The 16734-nt window shown below is 38.8% G+C and overlaps 1 protein-coding gene across 4 annotated transcripts in view; it reads right to left on the reverse strand.

Annotated features, from left to right (window-relative positions):
- Positions 1-16089, reverse strand: part of CACNA2D1 (calcium voltage-gated channel auxiliary subunit alpha2delta 1) — a 497098-nt gene extending 481009 nt beyond the window's left edge. For all 4 annotated transcript variants that reach the window (XM_008976325.4, XM_008976323.4, XM_008976324.4 and 1 more), the window contains exon 1: positions 12759-16089. In XM_008976325.4, coding sequence (XP_008974573.1) covers positions 12759-12853 — 95 coding nt within the window. In that variant the 5' untranslated portion in view covers positions 12854-16089. The remainder of the gene's footprint in view (positions 1-12758) is intronic.
- Positions 16090-16734: the final 645 nt, after the last annotated feature.

Here is a 16734-nt window from a genome sequence, read left to right on the forward strand (position 1 = left end):
CATCTTTTATCCATAAATCAACTCCAAATTTGCACCAGAAATTTTATTTCGGTGTTTGATTTCTACCAACAAGAGAACAGTGTTTATGAGAGGCTCCACTCCATTTATATTGCAAAGTGAAGGGCTGGAGTTAGATGAGTGTAACTAACCATCAGCTGGATGAGTCAAGTAAACGCTGGCCTTTTTCAGTACGCTCTTGGCAGATTTTTGCCAACTTCTGTATTGGTTGCGAAAAATGCAACTGGTCTTGATTTTACTATCCTGCACTTGCTCAATTTGTAGGGTAGTCTGGAATCATTTCTATAAACATCCTGGATAGATTGCATTATTAACTTTCAGATATTCTGTTTTGAGGCTAAAAACTCACATCTTTGACAATGAGAGGATATTGGTGGTAAAGCTATGACTTTTAAAAATAGATTCACTCTCTGTGGCACAGTTCTCCTACAACAGGTGCTGACTGAAATGTCACAACAAAGCACATCAAATGCTTTGTGGTTCTGCTTTCTTCACGGTCTCTTTTAGGACACTGGTTTTGTCCTTAACCTAGGGATGGAACAGTTCACCCACCCTATTCCACTTACACTCCACTGCATCTCTTTCCCTTTCCCTTTTATGATGAAAGGCTGCACAGGTTTTAGGAGGAGACATTTTTAAGACCTGCTAAGCATCCCTTTTTCCATTCATTTTAAGTTTTTCTCATGGCCCAAATGGTTATATATTAGCACAATAATCTAGCTCACTAATCCATAGTCATCAATTCATGATCTCTTAAAGGCAGAAAAACCACATAAGGCACACATAATGAAGCCTGGCTATTAAACAGTCCTTCAAAGTTCCCCACGCATTCTTTCATTTAATCCTCACGATAACATTGGATGCAGGAAGCAAAAATACTATCTTTGTTCTACAGATGGAGAAATCAAGGCTGAGAGTTAGTTATGCTCTACTTTACATGACTCCTCTCTCTCAATCTTATTGCTGGAATATGCAGCCAGGCGAGATAATAGATGTTAGGACCTCAAAGCTCCTGCAAAGGGCAGCAAAGTTCAGCAGGTAAGTATAGGAATCTAGAATTGAGCTGCTTGAGATCAAATCTGAACTCCTAAGGAAATTCAAAAAAGTTCTTCATACCCTAAACTTGTTCCCGCATTTACAAAACAAAGATAATAATAATACTTATCTCCGAGGATTGCCTTGAAGGTTAGATGGATTAAAAAACATGAGGCCAGGCGCAGTGGCTTACGCCTGTAATCCCAGCACTTTGGGAGGTTGAGGTGGGTGGATTACTGAGGTCAGGTGTTGGAGACCAGCCTGGCCAACATGGTGAAACCCTATCTCTACTAAAAATACAAAAATTAGCCAGGCATGGTGGCACACACCTGTAATCCCAGCTACTAGGGAGGCTGAGGCAGGAGAATCACTTGAACCCAGGAGGTGGAGGTTGCAGTGAGCCGAGATCACGCCACTCCACTCCAGCCTGGGCAACAGAACAAGACTCTGTCTTAAAAAAAAAAAAAAAAAAAAAAAAAATTGGAGAGTACTAATTAATAGTGCCTGGCATACAGAAGGAGCTCAAAAATGTCAGAAAACAATATTATTGTAATTGAAGGATGATTGTTAGTAATTATTACTGTTCAGACACTGCAGGTGGAGACACCAAAATTAGTTCAAACTGTGAATATCTGTGGGAGAGAAAAAAGAGCAAAGTCACAAAAGGGAAATAAATAGCCCACCCTAACTCTTCTCATCTCTTGCCACAAACCGCAAGCATGGTTTTTCCACACTGCAATAGTACCAATGAGATGAAGACTGATTCTTAGATCCACTGGCATTTGCAATCCTAACCATGCATTCATTCATCTTGGAAACTCAGGAACTGCCGTGATGGCAAGTGCCAGTAATTTCCAGACCTTCAAGAGACCTGAGATGCCTCAGTGAGGGTTAACCAAGGATATGCTTTGCAGGGATATTCTGTCAGTTTTTTGTTTGTTTATTTGTTTAGAGATGAGCCTATGTTGCCCAGGCAAGATTTGAACTCCTGGGCTCAAGCGATCTTCCTGCCTCAGCCTCCCCAACAGCTGAGCCTACAAGCGAGCCCTCGCCCAACTTCCGGTGGTTTTTTTATCTTCTAGACTTTACTGTTTTCTTTTCTTGACAAGGATCTGTTTCGACCAAAACTTCTCCCTTCTACTGGGGGCAGGAAGCACCAATAGAGTGGGGCAGTAAACCACTACTATCTGCTCAAAATTAATGAATAAGTAATGCTCAATTGCCAAAGGAAAGAACTATTTGTTCTTTTATCTGTTTCTTTTTCAATGATATTACTGGAAGATCTTTCTACCACAAGCACCACACACTTTTAAAATCTAATGACATCGGCTGGGTGTCGCGGCTCACGCCTGTAATCCTAGCACTTTGGGAGGCCAAGGCAGGTGGATCGCTTGAGGTCAGGAGTTCGAGACCAGCCTGACCAATATGGTGAAGCCCCATCTCTACTAAAAATACAAAAAAGTTAGCCGGGTGTGGTGGCATGCGCCTGTAGTCCCAGCTACTCAGGAAGCTGAGACAAAAGAATCACTTGAAGCCGGGAGGCAGAGATTGCAGTGAGCTGAGATCACACCACTGCACTCCAGCCTGAGTGACACAGTGAGACTCCATCTCAAAAAAAAAAAAAATTCTAATGACATGTTATAAAACTACATGAATCTTTAAGATGATAATCTCTCATAGGAAAGAAGTAAATGAAAAATAAAGACAAGTGAGAACCAAATGTTGCTGTGTCCAAAGGTAATATAGTGGCAAACTGGAGTCTTGTTACTACCACTGAAAGAAAAACTCTAGTCCATTCCTCTCAAAATTTGAATATTACTAATGTGTATGTATTACATTTCTGAATTATGTCATTCCTTCTTGAGAATGGAATATGTAATTTAAATCATTCCTCTAAAAACATCTCCAGTAAATTAAAATTATATCTATCCTGTATTCCAACCATCTGCTTTAATTCTCAAGGCTGTTTCATATTTCAAAAGTTACTTTGTAAGACATTGTGTTTAGTCTTGATCCCTTCCTCACCTGCCTCTATCAGAACATTCATCCATCAATCATGGCATCTCATTGCTTTCATCTCTCTGACATTTGGTCTTCTCCCTCTGAGATACTGGAATCTCCCCTCTGGTAACACTATTTAGTTGTCTGTACAGCCTTCCACACCTTCCCCACCCTTCTCACCAGAGCCTTTTTCTGAGAATCGGCTCTTCCCCTATCCAGGGTAATAGCAACTGGCCTTTTACCATGTAATACCTCCTAAGAAGACTGGACCAGATATGGTGAACTAACCCAAGCTCAGGCAACCAGAGTCTCTTTTCCAAATCCCATCTCCTGGTCACAATTAAATGGACTGTAAGTGGCCATCTGGCCCATATTCAGACTGTCAACACATCTTCTTTGGGAGGTTATCTTTAGGACTAGAATTCTACACTCAAGCTGGTTCAAGGCTTCGAAGGAGAAAACATAATCCCTCACAACCATTCAACACCATGAGCACTGGAGGCAGATAATGCCAATTTATAGAGAAAGAAGAAAGAAGTGACACAAAGAAAAGCAGAAAATGACTTGAGAGATTATCATGATAGCAGTCTCACCTTTTTCTGCAGTTGTTGGAACATCCTTGACCTGAACTCCCATGATGGATCATCCAGCTCCACTACCATTTAAAAATATTTCTCTTTTTGGTTTAAGATAGTCCTATGGTTTTGTACAATTTACAATCCCAAACGGCCTAATATTAACTTACTATTTATTGTTTTTTCTTAACTTTTATTTTTAAGTTGAGGGGTAAAAGTGGAGGTATGTAACATAGGTAAACTTGTGTCATAGGGGTTTGTTGTACAGATGATTTCATCAGCCAGGCATTAAATCTAGTACTCATTAGTTATTTTTTCTGATCCTCTCACTCCTCCCACTCTCCACCCTCTGAAAGGTCCCAGTGTGTGTTGATCCCCTCTATGTGTCCATGTGTTCTCATTATGTTGCTCCACTTTATAAGCGAGAACATGCAGTATTTGGTTTTCTGTTCCTGTGTTAGTTTGCTAAGGATAATGTCTTCCTCTGAATTCACTCTATTATCTCTCACTTTCCTCATGTCACCGAATTCCTGGAAGGAACAATCTGCACTTGTCTCCATATTCTCAACTTGACCAACTCCTCAAGCCACTGAAACCATGCTTCTGTCCCTGACACGCTACTCAGACTTCTTTCTTTCATCAGCAGCCTGATGACTTCCTTTAAGGGGTCATCTAGTTTGACCTCTCCGCAAAATGAAACTGTAAATCAAGGCCCTTCTTTTGAAACTCAGTGTCTATCTTAGTAGATTATAGATAAATATGTGTTAAATACATGAAAAAAATCCTTCTTCTGCCTTCAAAGGTATTGCTCTCTGAATTTGTCTCCAAACTCTCTTTAGATACTTTTTTTTTTTTTTTTTGAGACGGAGTCTCACTCTGTCACCCAGGCTGGAGTGCAGTGGCACAATCTTGGGTCACTGCAACATCCGCCTCCCGGGTTCAAGTGATTCCCCTGCCTCAGCCTCCTCAGCAGCTGGGACTACTGGCGCATGCCATCACACCCGGCTAATTTTTTGTATTTTTAGTAGAGATGGGGTTTCACCGTGTTAGCCAGGATTGTCTCGATCTCTCCTGACCTCATGATCTGCCCACCTCGGCCTCCCAAAGTGCTGGGATTACAGGTGTGATCCACCATGCCCGGCCCAGATACATATTTCTAAGGGCCTAACAGACATCTAAAAGACACTGCAAACTCCAAATGTCCAACGATCAACCTACTCCCACTCTCACAACATCAACCTGCATTCCTCCTGTGTTCTCTAGCCTACAAAATTTAATGACACATGATCTACATGTTAGAGATCTAAAAGTCTTCTCCAGTTCTTCTTCCTTTCCTGATTCCCCAAATCTCACAACCACCAAGTCCTGAAATTGTACTTCTACTTCATACCTGCTTCACCTTCTCACTGCCACTAATCCTTTGAAACCTCGGGCATCATCTCTGGTTCAGTGAATGCTGCAATGGTATACTAACTAGTCTCATTGCCTCTGCCTAATATACTGGCCCGCCTTAATCCATCTTCTACATATTATGATTCAAACCTATTACTTTTTTTTTTTTAATTTAAAAATCTCAACAGCAACACAGGATAGAAGACCAAATTTGTGTTGGTACACCAAACAGGGCTATTGCAAATGTCGATGTAATATGAGCACTGCTCATCCCCTCCTTGGGTCAGGATGCAAGAAATTTATAACCAGACTTAAGCCAATAGCTACCAACATCACTTCCAATTGACAAGTCCAATGCCTAACAAAGAACAGACCACGTTTCTTTAGACCATGCCCCTTCAGTATGCAATGTACTTTTTCCTTGGTCATGCTCTGATGTATCCCAGTGTTCCATAGTCAGCTTGGAGTTGCTAATGTTTTCCTTAGGGACTCTCTTCCCTCAGTTTGTATTCTCAACGTGTAGCTCAGCGCAGTACGTAATTTGCACTGAATAATAATAATCATCACGTTAATTGTTGAATTAAATTATATTTGGTGTTAAAAAATATTTGAAACAATATTTTAAAAAGCAGTATAAATTAAAACAACTTCAAAAATAAAATGTACTATTTATTTAGAAGCCTAGTTTTAAGTATACTACCTAGAAGGCTGCTTACCTGCAAGTTATTTCTTTCTTGTAATCTAATGAAAAAAATTTTCTAATGGAATTTCTTTCTTGTTGATTAGCACTTAAGCTCTTAATTAAATGTTATACTAGTGTTTCTTATCCAATAAACCATTTCCCAGAATTTCATAAAAACTAAGAATTTTTAAGTACTTATGTTCTGAGATCTAGATAATTTTATTGTCTTTCGTCTCTAAGGTGAATTTCCAAATGTGAATATTTAAGCTTCTAAAAATGATTATTATGTTTAGGAAGCAGCATTTCCAATATAACCAAGCTCATATGGGAAATGAAGAAAACAGAAGCATTAAGAAAAATAACCAACTGCTACCTTTTGTATCTTTAATGTAATTTTGCACCTCATAAATCTGAGGGCTCTTCTCTCTGCCCCACTTACACATCCATCACTCCTCAGAGTATTTTCACCACAATGCCTGTTGCTCACTTTTTAAAAACAAGAGATTTTTGCAGTCTGCCTGAGCCCATTTATTTCATTGCTCCATCCCTCTTGTAACTCTCAAAATATGGCATTATTAATATTTAACCATCCCTTCACATAGTTTGACAGTATGCACCTTAGAAAAATTTTATTAGCTCTTTCCCCTCTTTTCCCTAATTATCCCTAAGGTATTGGGCAAATATCAAAAGAAACAATTCTCTAGACTTGCTTGACAACTTTGGTATGTGTTGATTACATATTACAGGTTTATCTGTATATCAAAATCCCTCAACAATTTCTCTTAGAGAGAAATGTCTGGTGATAACAGGAAATCTGAAACAGGGAGCACAGATTGAAGTGAAAAGGACCTGAAATTGAGGTCTGATCATGGGTAACTTAAGAGAAACAAATTTTAAAATTTTTCATTTGATTTGATGTTATATACAAATAATAATGTTATGGTTAATAGTAATTATATGCATGTGTGTGTATGAAAGAGAGAGAAACCAGAATTTATTATTTGAATAAAATAACATTGGAATTACTTTCCATCATTTGCCAGAAGACCACCATAGCGTATTTTTAATTACACAGAAAAAAGAGCTTCAAATAGACAGTAAGATTATCCCCAAATCTGAAGCATTTAAAATGGCCAGCACCGTTATTTTCTACTGCCACCAGTTCTAGTTTAAGTTGTTCTTCCATTTATGATACAGAATTTAAAATGTATCCTAATTTTTTAAATCCACAGAGCATATGGTTAAAAAAAATCAGCAGAAGCAAATGTTAAAATAACATTTAGCCAGAAATATCCCACATTCATATTCAAAGAGAACTTCAAATATTGCTTTATATATAACAGCCTAATTCTGAATTATTGAAATTAACTATAAAAAGTGTGCCGGTTTGTTGAGGCCACAAAGTCAATCTTTTCCTCGTTCATAACCTGTAGAAACAAGTGGCAAAATATAAAGGAGCAATGACCGCTTTCTTTACTCATTTTTAAAAACTGCTAAGAGTAGCTGATTCTATGTACTGAATTACTACAAAAGATGTAAAGCCTACAAAGAAGGGATATTTAAGAGCTTATATTTTACAAATAAAAATTTTAAACCTGTGCACATTTGCCTTCATTCCTAAAATATCACACCACCAAATATGTTTAATTCTAAATTTCAAAGTATATCTTATCTAAATGAAAGAAATAAAACTGCTTAGTATGTAAAGAACTTTCAATAGGTGCCAACATTTCAAATGGTATAGTTTCTTTCTCACACTTGTTTAAAAGACAGCAAAACTGTCTTTAGAATCACTTTTTTAATTACTTGTCAATTATGTTAGTAACCCGTCTCTATAGGACTTGAGCATTTTCAGGCTGCTTGTGTATGCAATATCTCATTTAATTGTCTTGGCAAATCATTATTAAATGCTGGTGTTATTAAGTTAGATTTAATCCCTGAAAACAGTTGTGGACTGACAGAAGACCTAAGGTATGCACACTTGTTAATAAACTTACCTTACTGAGGTTTTTCTACTCTGTCAATCCACTTAAAGTTTTAAAAATATGTATGGACATACACACGTATATATGTGTATTTGCATATACATAAAATACTATCTATTAAATAGAATACTATATAGTGACACAAACTAGGAAAGTTATCTAATTATACGATGTTAATATTTTGGACTCTCAAGGAAAAGGTAGTAACATAGTATTTTTTCACAAAGTGCTGCCACTTTTACTTAATTGACATTGAGGTCAATTGCCTTTTTCTTTCAACTCTGTAAACAACACGACGCAATCGTTTACATGTTTCAGTGCACACACAAAAAAATGAATCATGTGTAAGCTACATGGTTGGCCATCACAGCCCATTCCCAGTTTACTGGAAAGCAACTGTATGAAAGCCTTGGGAACAATCGTGGTACTGCTCACAGATAGTTCATGAAAAGAAAGACTGGTTGACACACTTAGTGACACAGTGCTTGATGCACACTGTAAGCCTTAAGTAAATGTGGAGGCGATATAATAGAACAAAGTTTGTTCCCCATGGAAAGCAGCTGACCTGCTTTTTGAAACACTACCACAGACAGCTCTTTTAATAGAAATAATGGACCGTTGTCATTTTAATAACAATAAAATGTTACTTTTTTGAAATACTGAAATTCTGATTTTTTTCCCAAAATGCTATGTATACTTATGTTAGAAATGCTTATGTCCATACATATAAGACATTAAATGAGATCAACAAATTGCATGATTTGCCTAAGATATGTTTCATTTTACCCATTTAAATCTCCAATTTAAAGTTATAAATAGCTTGAAGACATGTGCTAGGAAATTCTTGGAAACTTGCATCTATATTGAGAAATAGGGAAATCAAGAGAAACCTTAAGAGGTGCTTTATATAATGATACTCCAGAGAATATGTAAATTATATAGTTTGTTATGAGCACTATTGTAAAAATTATTTGTAAAATTTCTCAATGCATTATTGTTTATGAATATATACTCCTATATATACTAAATTTTAGCACAATAATTTCCATATGTTATGTTTTTGTAAAAATTTACTATGTGTAAACCCTAGAAAGAAGAGTATTTTATTGTTAGTTTTATCAATGTTGGAGAAATAACAGAAAGATGTCTACACAGTTTGTTGTGAAGAAAACAACTGTAAAGCTCTTATCTATTGTCAAAATGAACCACCTACTTTATATTCAAATTTTATGTATATTTATTAAATTAAATTAATGAAAGCCATGGGAGGGGGAGATAATAAAGGCACATTTTATTTCCCTTTAATAAACCATAATATGCTTAGATTCTTGTATTTTCTTACATTTTTTTCAAAAATTATATCCATTTCAGTCTGCTTAATTTTCATTCAAATGCCAATCCAAATAGCTACACATATAGCTATGTGTAACATTAATAAATTTAACATAATATTACTGCTTACGTGGAAAAATATATCTATTGTTGCATATTTTAAAACATACATCTGTGGAATAATAAATGTTATATGGTTAAGCCGATGAGAACAAAATTAAAGACTTGAGAAAAGTTTATTAATGTTCACTGTTTCAGGTTTTATTTTACATTTAATATTTTATCTCATAATTGATCATATGGCACATTTCCTTGTGTATGTAAAATGTAAACAGAAACTGCTGACTTCAAGTGAGAATAATTATGTCACTTATAATGCATGGAACAGATATCCATTACAATATCCTGACATACAAAATTTCTCCTTTATAGCCTTAAACACAAATTTCTCTAATAACAGGAAAAAAAATATATCCTAAGTAATTAAAGCCAAAAGTACTATACTTCTATGAGAATTTATGCTTATTTCCTGTGGATATCCACAATTCTTAGTTTTATATTTATACCATTGTACACTTTATATTAAAATCCCTGTATACCAATAGGCTCTCAGCCAATTATTGTAGACTGACTGGCATTTTGATGTGATTGAGATAAAAGTTTGATATTAATAGTTATAACTATATATTTTTAATTGCATTTGTAAATAGATTCTATCACACATGTAATTCTAAATTTTAAAATAGAAGTCTTTTAACATGTGGCAAGAAATTATTTCTAGAAAAACGGACAACTACCCTTTTTGAAAGCTACATTTTAAAAATACCAATATGACATGTGCATACTATAGCATAAAAATGATATATTTTCCATTTATATATCAACCAATACACATTACGTGGCTGCTACCATATCATGTATTTATGTTTCACACCTTAGGGAGACAAACATTTCCAAAAGAAACACCTAACCCAGAGAAATAATCGTATCAAAATTTCCTTGTCTGAAAAACATCTATTTTAGTGTTAACTCTTAGAACAGGTTAACTACTACTTTAATCCAAAAGAAAATTTATATTAGAATGTATGTTAAACAGGAGAGCAAAAAATGAAAGAAGATACTTAACTGACACATCATTTGTTTTACCATAATAGAATTTAAGCCCTTCACGCAAATGTAAACACTCTATATTTTTAAAAAAAACAACTTTGAACTACTAATTCTAATTGAAGTCCAACTCCAATTAGTGCATAATTAATTTTATAGTGTGTGATGGCATGCTCTTCCTCTTCAGCTGATAAAAACTTCTTACATTACTTTTTCTGTGAAAAATGAAACTGGCAAAAAAAAAACCCAAAAATATTTACTAATGATTCCGAGAGAAATTTATATACAGAAGCATAATAATTTGCCTTTATTGACACTACAATCTTTGTACTCAGTTTTTATAAATTTGAAATTTTCCCCCAAAGATTTGAGATTTGTCCTGATTAAACAGTGCATATGAATTCTTTTCTCGAAAGAAAAGCAAATGGCACATCTTTATGAAAAATATTGCATTTTTTAATTTCATAAAGTTTATTCAGAAATCTAACATGAAGTACAAATGTCAACCATCAGTTCTTTCCTCAGAAGACAGTGTTACTAACTTTTCAAATGAAAAACTGAAGATGCAGAAGGCTTCCAAAAATATTGTTAAGATTACCTACAGGAGATTGACTTCGCTCCACAAAACCTTTTATTAAGTATTTCATTCATTAAATAATCAATGTCTTATATAATTTGAAAATATCTTGAATTTTCATCGTTAAAAAAAATTTCAGATCCTTCCAAAGAAAAGAAATTGTGATGTCCTACTTCCCATTTTAACCCACTATATATACTCTTTCTTGTGTCTAGTAAATTTCTGACCATGAAAATTGATTTACTTATAATTTTAGGAAAGCATTATTGCAGATGTTCTTCTTAACAATAAGGATTTTTACATTAATATTTTACCACAGTATGTTGAGGAATAAAAGGTTGTATTTTGTTGTAGTTTTCCCCAATGGTATGATGATGTATCCCCTCCCATGATAAAAATATTGATAAATTGTCAGTTAAAAACAACACTGTAAAAATGAGTAATCGGAACACATTTAGAAAGTGATTGTTTTTTAAAGAGCCACTTATTTATTTGACACAGAATGCAAGCGACTCATTTGAGTTCTCACTTTACAGGCCAAGCAACAAACAGACTTAAAAAATTAAATGGAAGTGTGATGCCTTAATAAGAGTAAATAATTCTGAAGCATCCTTAGGGTGATTCTTACTCTTTTTATGTTTAAAAATATCTGACTGGAACATCCTGCCAATTAAACGAAGATCTCCAGATGGCATTTACCCTTTTGCTTCATAACAAAAAGGATCTGCAATCAGTTTTATGGAAGATTATCTAAAGAGGAACATTACTGTAAATCAATGACAACAAAAATTAGACACTCCCCTTCTCCGGGATAGAATATGCATCCTCCAGATTGTTGCACTGACACCTAAGGTAATAAATACTTAAAACTGAATCTTAAATAATAGCCGCAGGGTTTCAACCGCTAAAGATTCACTGTTACTTTCCACCAAAAACTCCTGTATTCAGCACTCAGCCAACAAAGGACAGCAAGTAATTCCCAGCAGCATAAATACCGGGAAAGCTACCTTGGGCTTTGTTTTTGTTATGTAAAATGCATTAAAGTGACTCATCCACTTAAGATTACCTACCTTTAGAAGCTTTAAAGAAGCTTCAAGAACCAAAATAAATGCTTTCCCAGAATGCCGGATAGGCTATTCGGTGCATTAAAAAATATGTATATATTTATATGCGCCATTGAGTTTGATTCTATTTTGCTAAGAGAGGAGAGAATTATTATTTTTCATTCCCTTCCTGTGGTGTGACTATAGCTACCTATAAGCCCTCTATTTCCAGAACAGCAGCGAGGTTTTTAAAAGTTATTTTAGAAATGGTAAAAATAAAAGAAAATTTGTAGGAGACTGGAAATAGTCCCTCCTTCAAAGAATAGGCTCTATTCATTTGAAGAACAGGGACCGCGTGTCTGCCGACGCTTAGATGTTTCAAATAATGGGTTGGGGAGGTTGGATCGCGTGGTCCCAGTACCTGTGAGCCCCCTGCGTGGACGGCACGCTCGGCCGCGAGGAGCCAGCCCGCGTCTAATCGGAAGGCTGTCAAGTGCATCCAGTAATGTGGGATAAAACGAGTTTGGGCACTACAGCAATTAAAGAGCATCTCGGAGGCCAAGTGCGGGGGAAGTCCACGCTACCTCGGCAAGCCTGAAATTACCTATTTGTAAATTACCCAACCAAAACATAACTTTTTATTGAACTGGGTTGAATCAGAGTGGGTGAGCTGGCTGGAAACTTTTTTCCCCAGTACGGCTGCACTCTGAAGTCTAGAGAATCCCGTTAGAGACGGGCTGAGACGCCGCGAGTCGTCGGCGGGCGCTTCCCGGGACAGTCGGCCCCCAGTGCCCGGCCCCGCGGAGGCGCCCGAGACGCCGGTTCGGGACGCATTCCAGCGGCGAGCGGCGCGCACCGCCTGCCCGGCGTCTCCGCATCCGAGCCTGGCTCCCCGGCCGCTCGCTCCCCACCCCCACGGGCGGAAAAGCCCCGCGACTCGGGAACCGACCCCCACCCCCAACTCCCGCGGCGCCCCTCGGCCGGCGCTCCCTGCCCGGCCCGCCGACTTACGTGACGGCCGAAGGGAACGGCTCCTCCGACGAGGGGCCGATGAGCAAAGATTGGAAAAGTGTCAGAGTCAAGGCCAGCAGGCAGCCAGCAGCCATCTTCGCGATCGAAGATCAATGCCCCCTCCCTGCCCAAGCGGGGGAAGGAGCGGCGCTGGAAACCGCGGGCGGAGGAAGAGCAGCACACGCCGCCGGGACCGCGGGCGTCTGGAGGGCCGGCTGCGCCCGGGGCCCGAGGCGCGGAGCCGCGCGGGGGACGGCAAGGGCGGGAGCGGGCGCCGGGGAAGGGGCGGTGGCGGGCGGACCCACTAGCGTGCGTCGGCTGCTCCGCGCCGCGGCCGCCTTGCCTCCGCCGCCATCAAGGGCGACTTTGGAAACAGACCTCGGCGAGCCCGCCGGCGCTCGCGCGCTCTCGCTCTCCCTCTCGGTTTCCTCCCTGATTTATTCCCCCGATTGCCGAGGCGAAGGCGGAGGCGGGGGCGGGGGCGGAGGAGGGGTGACGGCGCTGGAGGGTGGGGGTGGCTGCAGGAATCGGGGAATGGCAGGCAGAGAGACTTGTGGAAGCGAGAGGCTCCGTCTGGCTTCTTAGGCAAGTCAGAGGGAGGCGGCTGGGGGTGGGCAGCGGGAGGGCTGGGCGTCAGAGCAGTCGGGCGGAGACGGGCCGGGAGCAGCCCTCCATACAAGGCAGCCAGGAACTCCCAAAGTCGGCGCCGGCTCGCTCCCGCCGCCCGGCGTGCGCAGGCGGAGCGGACCAGCCCCGCGGGGCTCCCAGGGGACGGCCAGCCGCCCAGCGGGCATCCACAGGCTGCAGAGGCTCCAACCCAGGACTTGGCTCGCGTCTTCGGGGGTTATTTTTGCACATGCAGGCAGTGTTCCCCCCCAGCCCTACTCCCAGGCGCAGAATCCACTGCCTGCCTGGGAATCGTGAAGTGATTTGACAACAAATGTAGGAGGGGTTTGTATTGCATTTTAAAGCACCACTGTTGACTCTCTACCAGGTGGCACTATATGCCCGCGTGTGCCATAGGTTAGAGCCTCTGCCGGGGCTGGGTGCCCTTTGTGCCAGCGGTCCCACGCCCAGGTACTGCTCGGCTCACCTGGCGAGGACAGAGCCTCAGGGACCGGGCTGTGGACGGACAGAGAAGTACTGACGCTGTAAAATCTTCCCAGCCCTGTGGTTCCATTGGACAGAGGGGTGGGGGGACGAATTCTGCATCTAGGGAGGACAGTAGTAAGAGAAGCGCTTTGCGCATCCCAGTTGGGACTACCTCCAAAAGGGTCCTAACGCTCTGCTCTGGCCACTGGCCTGCCCTGCCTGACAAGGTTACCGCAGGGTGAGCTCACTTTTGTCAATGCGAAGGCATGAAAAGGGTAAGCAGCAGGAACAGGTGGCACTCTGAGAAATGCGCCTGAAATGTAGAGGAGGAATTAAGGGAGGGGGAGAGAGCTAGGGAGTAGCAATGCCGGACTGGTTTTACCTCCAGACTCAGAAGAAGCAGTGGCGGGCTTTCTCCTTGAAAAGACAGGGTCTGCGACTAGGCCTCTCCCGCCCAACACAGGCCTCCTACAAGAGGGCCCTGGTGGGCCAAAGGTAGAAATATATTCTTGCACACCTTAAATTCTTAAGCTCCCTCTAGTAGTGTATGAGAATACTTTTGACATGACGTGCAGAGAATACAATTTGTGATGACTATCCTGCATATGCAAAAATTCTGTAAGTATCGGGGTGGCTGTCAGATTTTTAATTAGCCCGTTCTTATTTTTAGGAGATGCTTCTGAAAGAAAAAGACCCTTATTAATTCGAAATGAATTTTCCAGCTCTCTGAAGGCAATCTCCCAAAACAAAGACTAATAATAATACTACTACTATTAATTACTGGCCAAATTTTAAGAGCGTGTGTGATTTTATGATGCTTAGCCTGGTGAATTTATTTTTCCTTCCCACTTATCTCTCCTGTTTTTAATGTCTTATTTGTTTTCTTTATGTTCTCTGCATCTCTGTCTTGCTCTTTGTTTCTTTCTACTCTGAGTGGCCTCACAAAAGGCACCCCACCGTGACTTAACTTAGTTTGTTTTATGCTAGGCATGGATACTGTGGCAGCAGGAGCTGCGCAAATGAGGGATGAAGTGGGATGTAATGGGACTGAGAACTACAGCTCAGGAGGGATATTTTATATATCTGAAGATAGCATTCCACTCCAAAATTAGATAAGTAAATAGTCAAATCCATCATTTCTTCCATTTTTAATAATTCAAAAGCAGACTTTCTTCCCCAGCATGAGGATTAAGAAGAGCAGAATTAGAGATGCCCATTATTGTCTATGTGATATGTTGGTATCAATAGCCTCACTACCTAAAAATACCATTGTTATATATTCTGTCAATTATTTCAACATCAACTCCAGACTTCCCACTATGGTACACTGTTTCCAATTTTATATCTTTAGGAGAAAGGGCTTAAAGAATAAAAGAATGTAATAAGCTTGTAGAGAAGGTAAGTCAGCCTTTATTATTAACTTTGTTGGCCTTTGAGCCAAATCTCAATTTCTTTGGATCACTCTGTTGAAGCACTGTGTTCTCCAATATGTGAAGCTGTTGAGGAAAGATATTGCTTCTACAATTCTTACTGAAAGGGTTGGTTATCAACTGTGAGCCTAAATCATTGTTTAATACTCTGTTGTGAGGTTTGCTATTAATTGCTTTTTACCAATCTAAACCTTCTTATTGAGGATATTCAAAATGTGTTTTTTTTTAAATGTATGACAGCTAAAAGAAGACCATTTCCATAACATAGCATTAGGTTTCTGTTGGATTAACTATACCCATAACAATGCATTTTTTCAGCTCAGTTCTGTTATTTTGGAAAATTCCCTTAAAATCAGATTATATCCCATTAATCTTAATAAAATTTTGCTTAATCACGATAAATTTGCTGTTCAACATGTTGACAAATCATAAGGATTGTTGTTAAGCTGTTATAGTAAATGATGTAAATGTGCAGTAAATACAGTAAATATATTACAGGTTATAAATGAGCAAGAAGTCGCAAATCAGTGTCTACTATTCATTTAAGAAGAAATATTTTAATTAGTAAGTTAGTGAAGTATTGCAGGAGATTTTTGCATTTAATCATTTCTAGAACAAAGTTTAAAGAGATTTAATTCATGCAAATCACTGACCTTTACCTACAACAAACTTGCGATTGGCACCTTTTGGCTAAATCTCAGTTGTTAATTCATATATTTAATTTGTTCATATACATTTCATTTTTTAGTAACTAAAAGTGAATAAAGAACAATAAAAACTTGATTGCCATGAAATGTTTATTCTTCCTTTTTTTAGGTGATACTATGAATGTTGGCAGCATAAAATTATGTTTTTGTTGTAGTTTTTATATGAGTATATGTATGTACAAACATTTTTCTGTGATTTTTTTCAGTAAATCAAATCTAATTTCTTCAACATTTTGCCTGAAAAAAATGAGACAGAGTAACCTAATTGAAATTATTTAATCTTTCTCTCTCTTTTTTGTTCTCATGTACAAACAGGCAAACCCAAACACTGAAAAGGAAAATAATTATCCTTAGCCAAAAAAATTTAAAGGAAATAATTAACTTTCATATTATTTTCCACATCTTAAGAAAACTAAGGTGAAAACCTTGACAAAGGGCCTTATTTGCTTGTATGCATATAGGTGTATATGACTCATCTCTGAGATAGACATACTGTTAAGAGTCATAATCAGAAAAACTTGTGATTTGAGATGGTACTGTGCTTCCATGCACACAAAGATGTGTGCCAGAGAAAGTGAAAATTAAAGACAAATGGAAAGAAAGCTTCAACAATCTTACTTCTTTGGGGAATACTTTCAAGAGACAGGAATAAGAAAGCAAGCAATTCAGAAGTATCAATGCCCAGGAGAATGGTTAAAAGAGTGTGTAGTGATTTTTAAGTCAAGAGTTTATATTCGGCATTTTTAA

Source organism: Pan paniscus, chromosome 6 (assembly GCF_029289425.2).
Source record: "Pan paniscus chromosome 6, NHGRI_mPanPan1-v2.0_pri, whole genome shotgun sequence".
NCBI classification, from domain to species: Eukaryota; Metazoa; Chordata; class Mammalia; order Primates; family Hominidae; genus Pan; species Pan paniscus.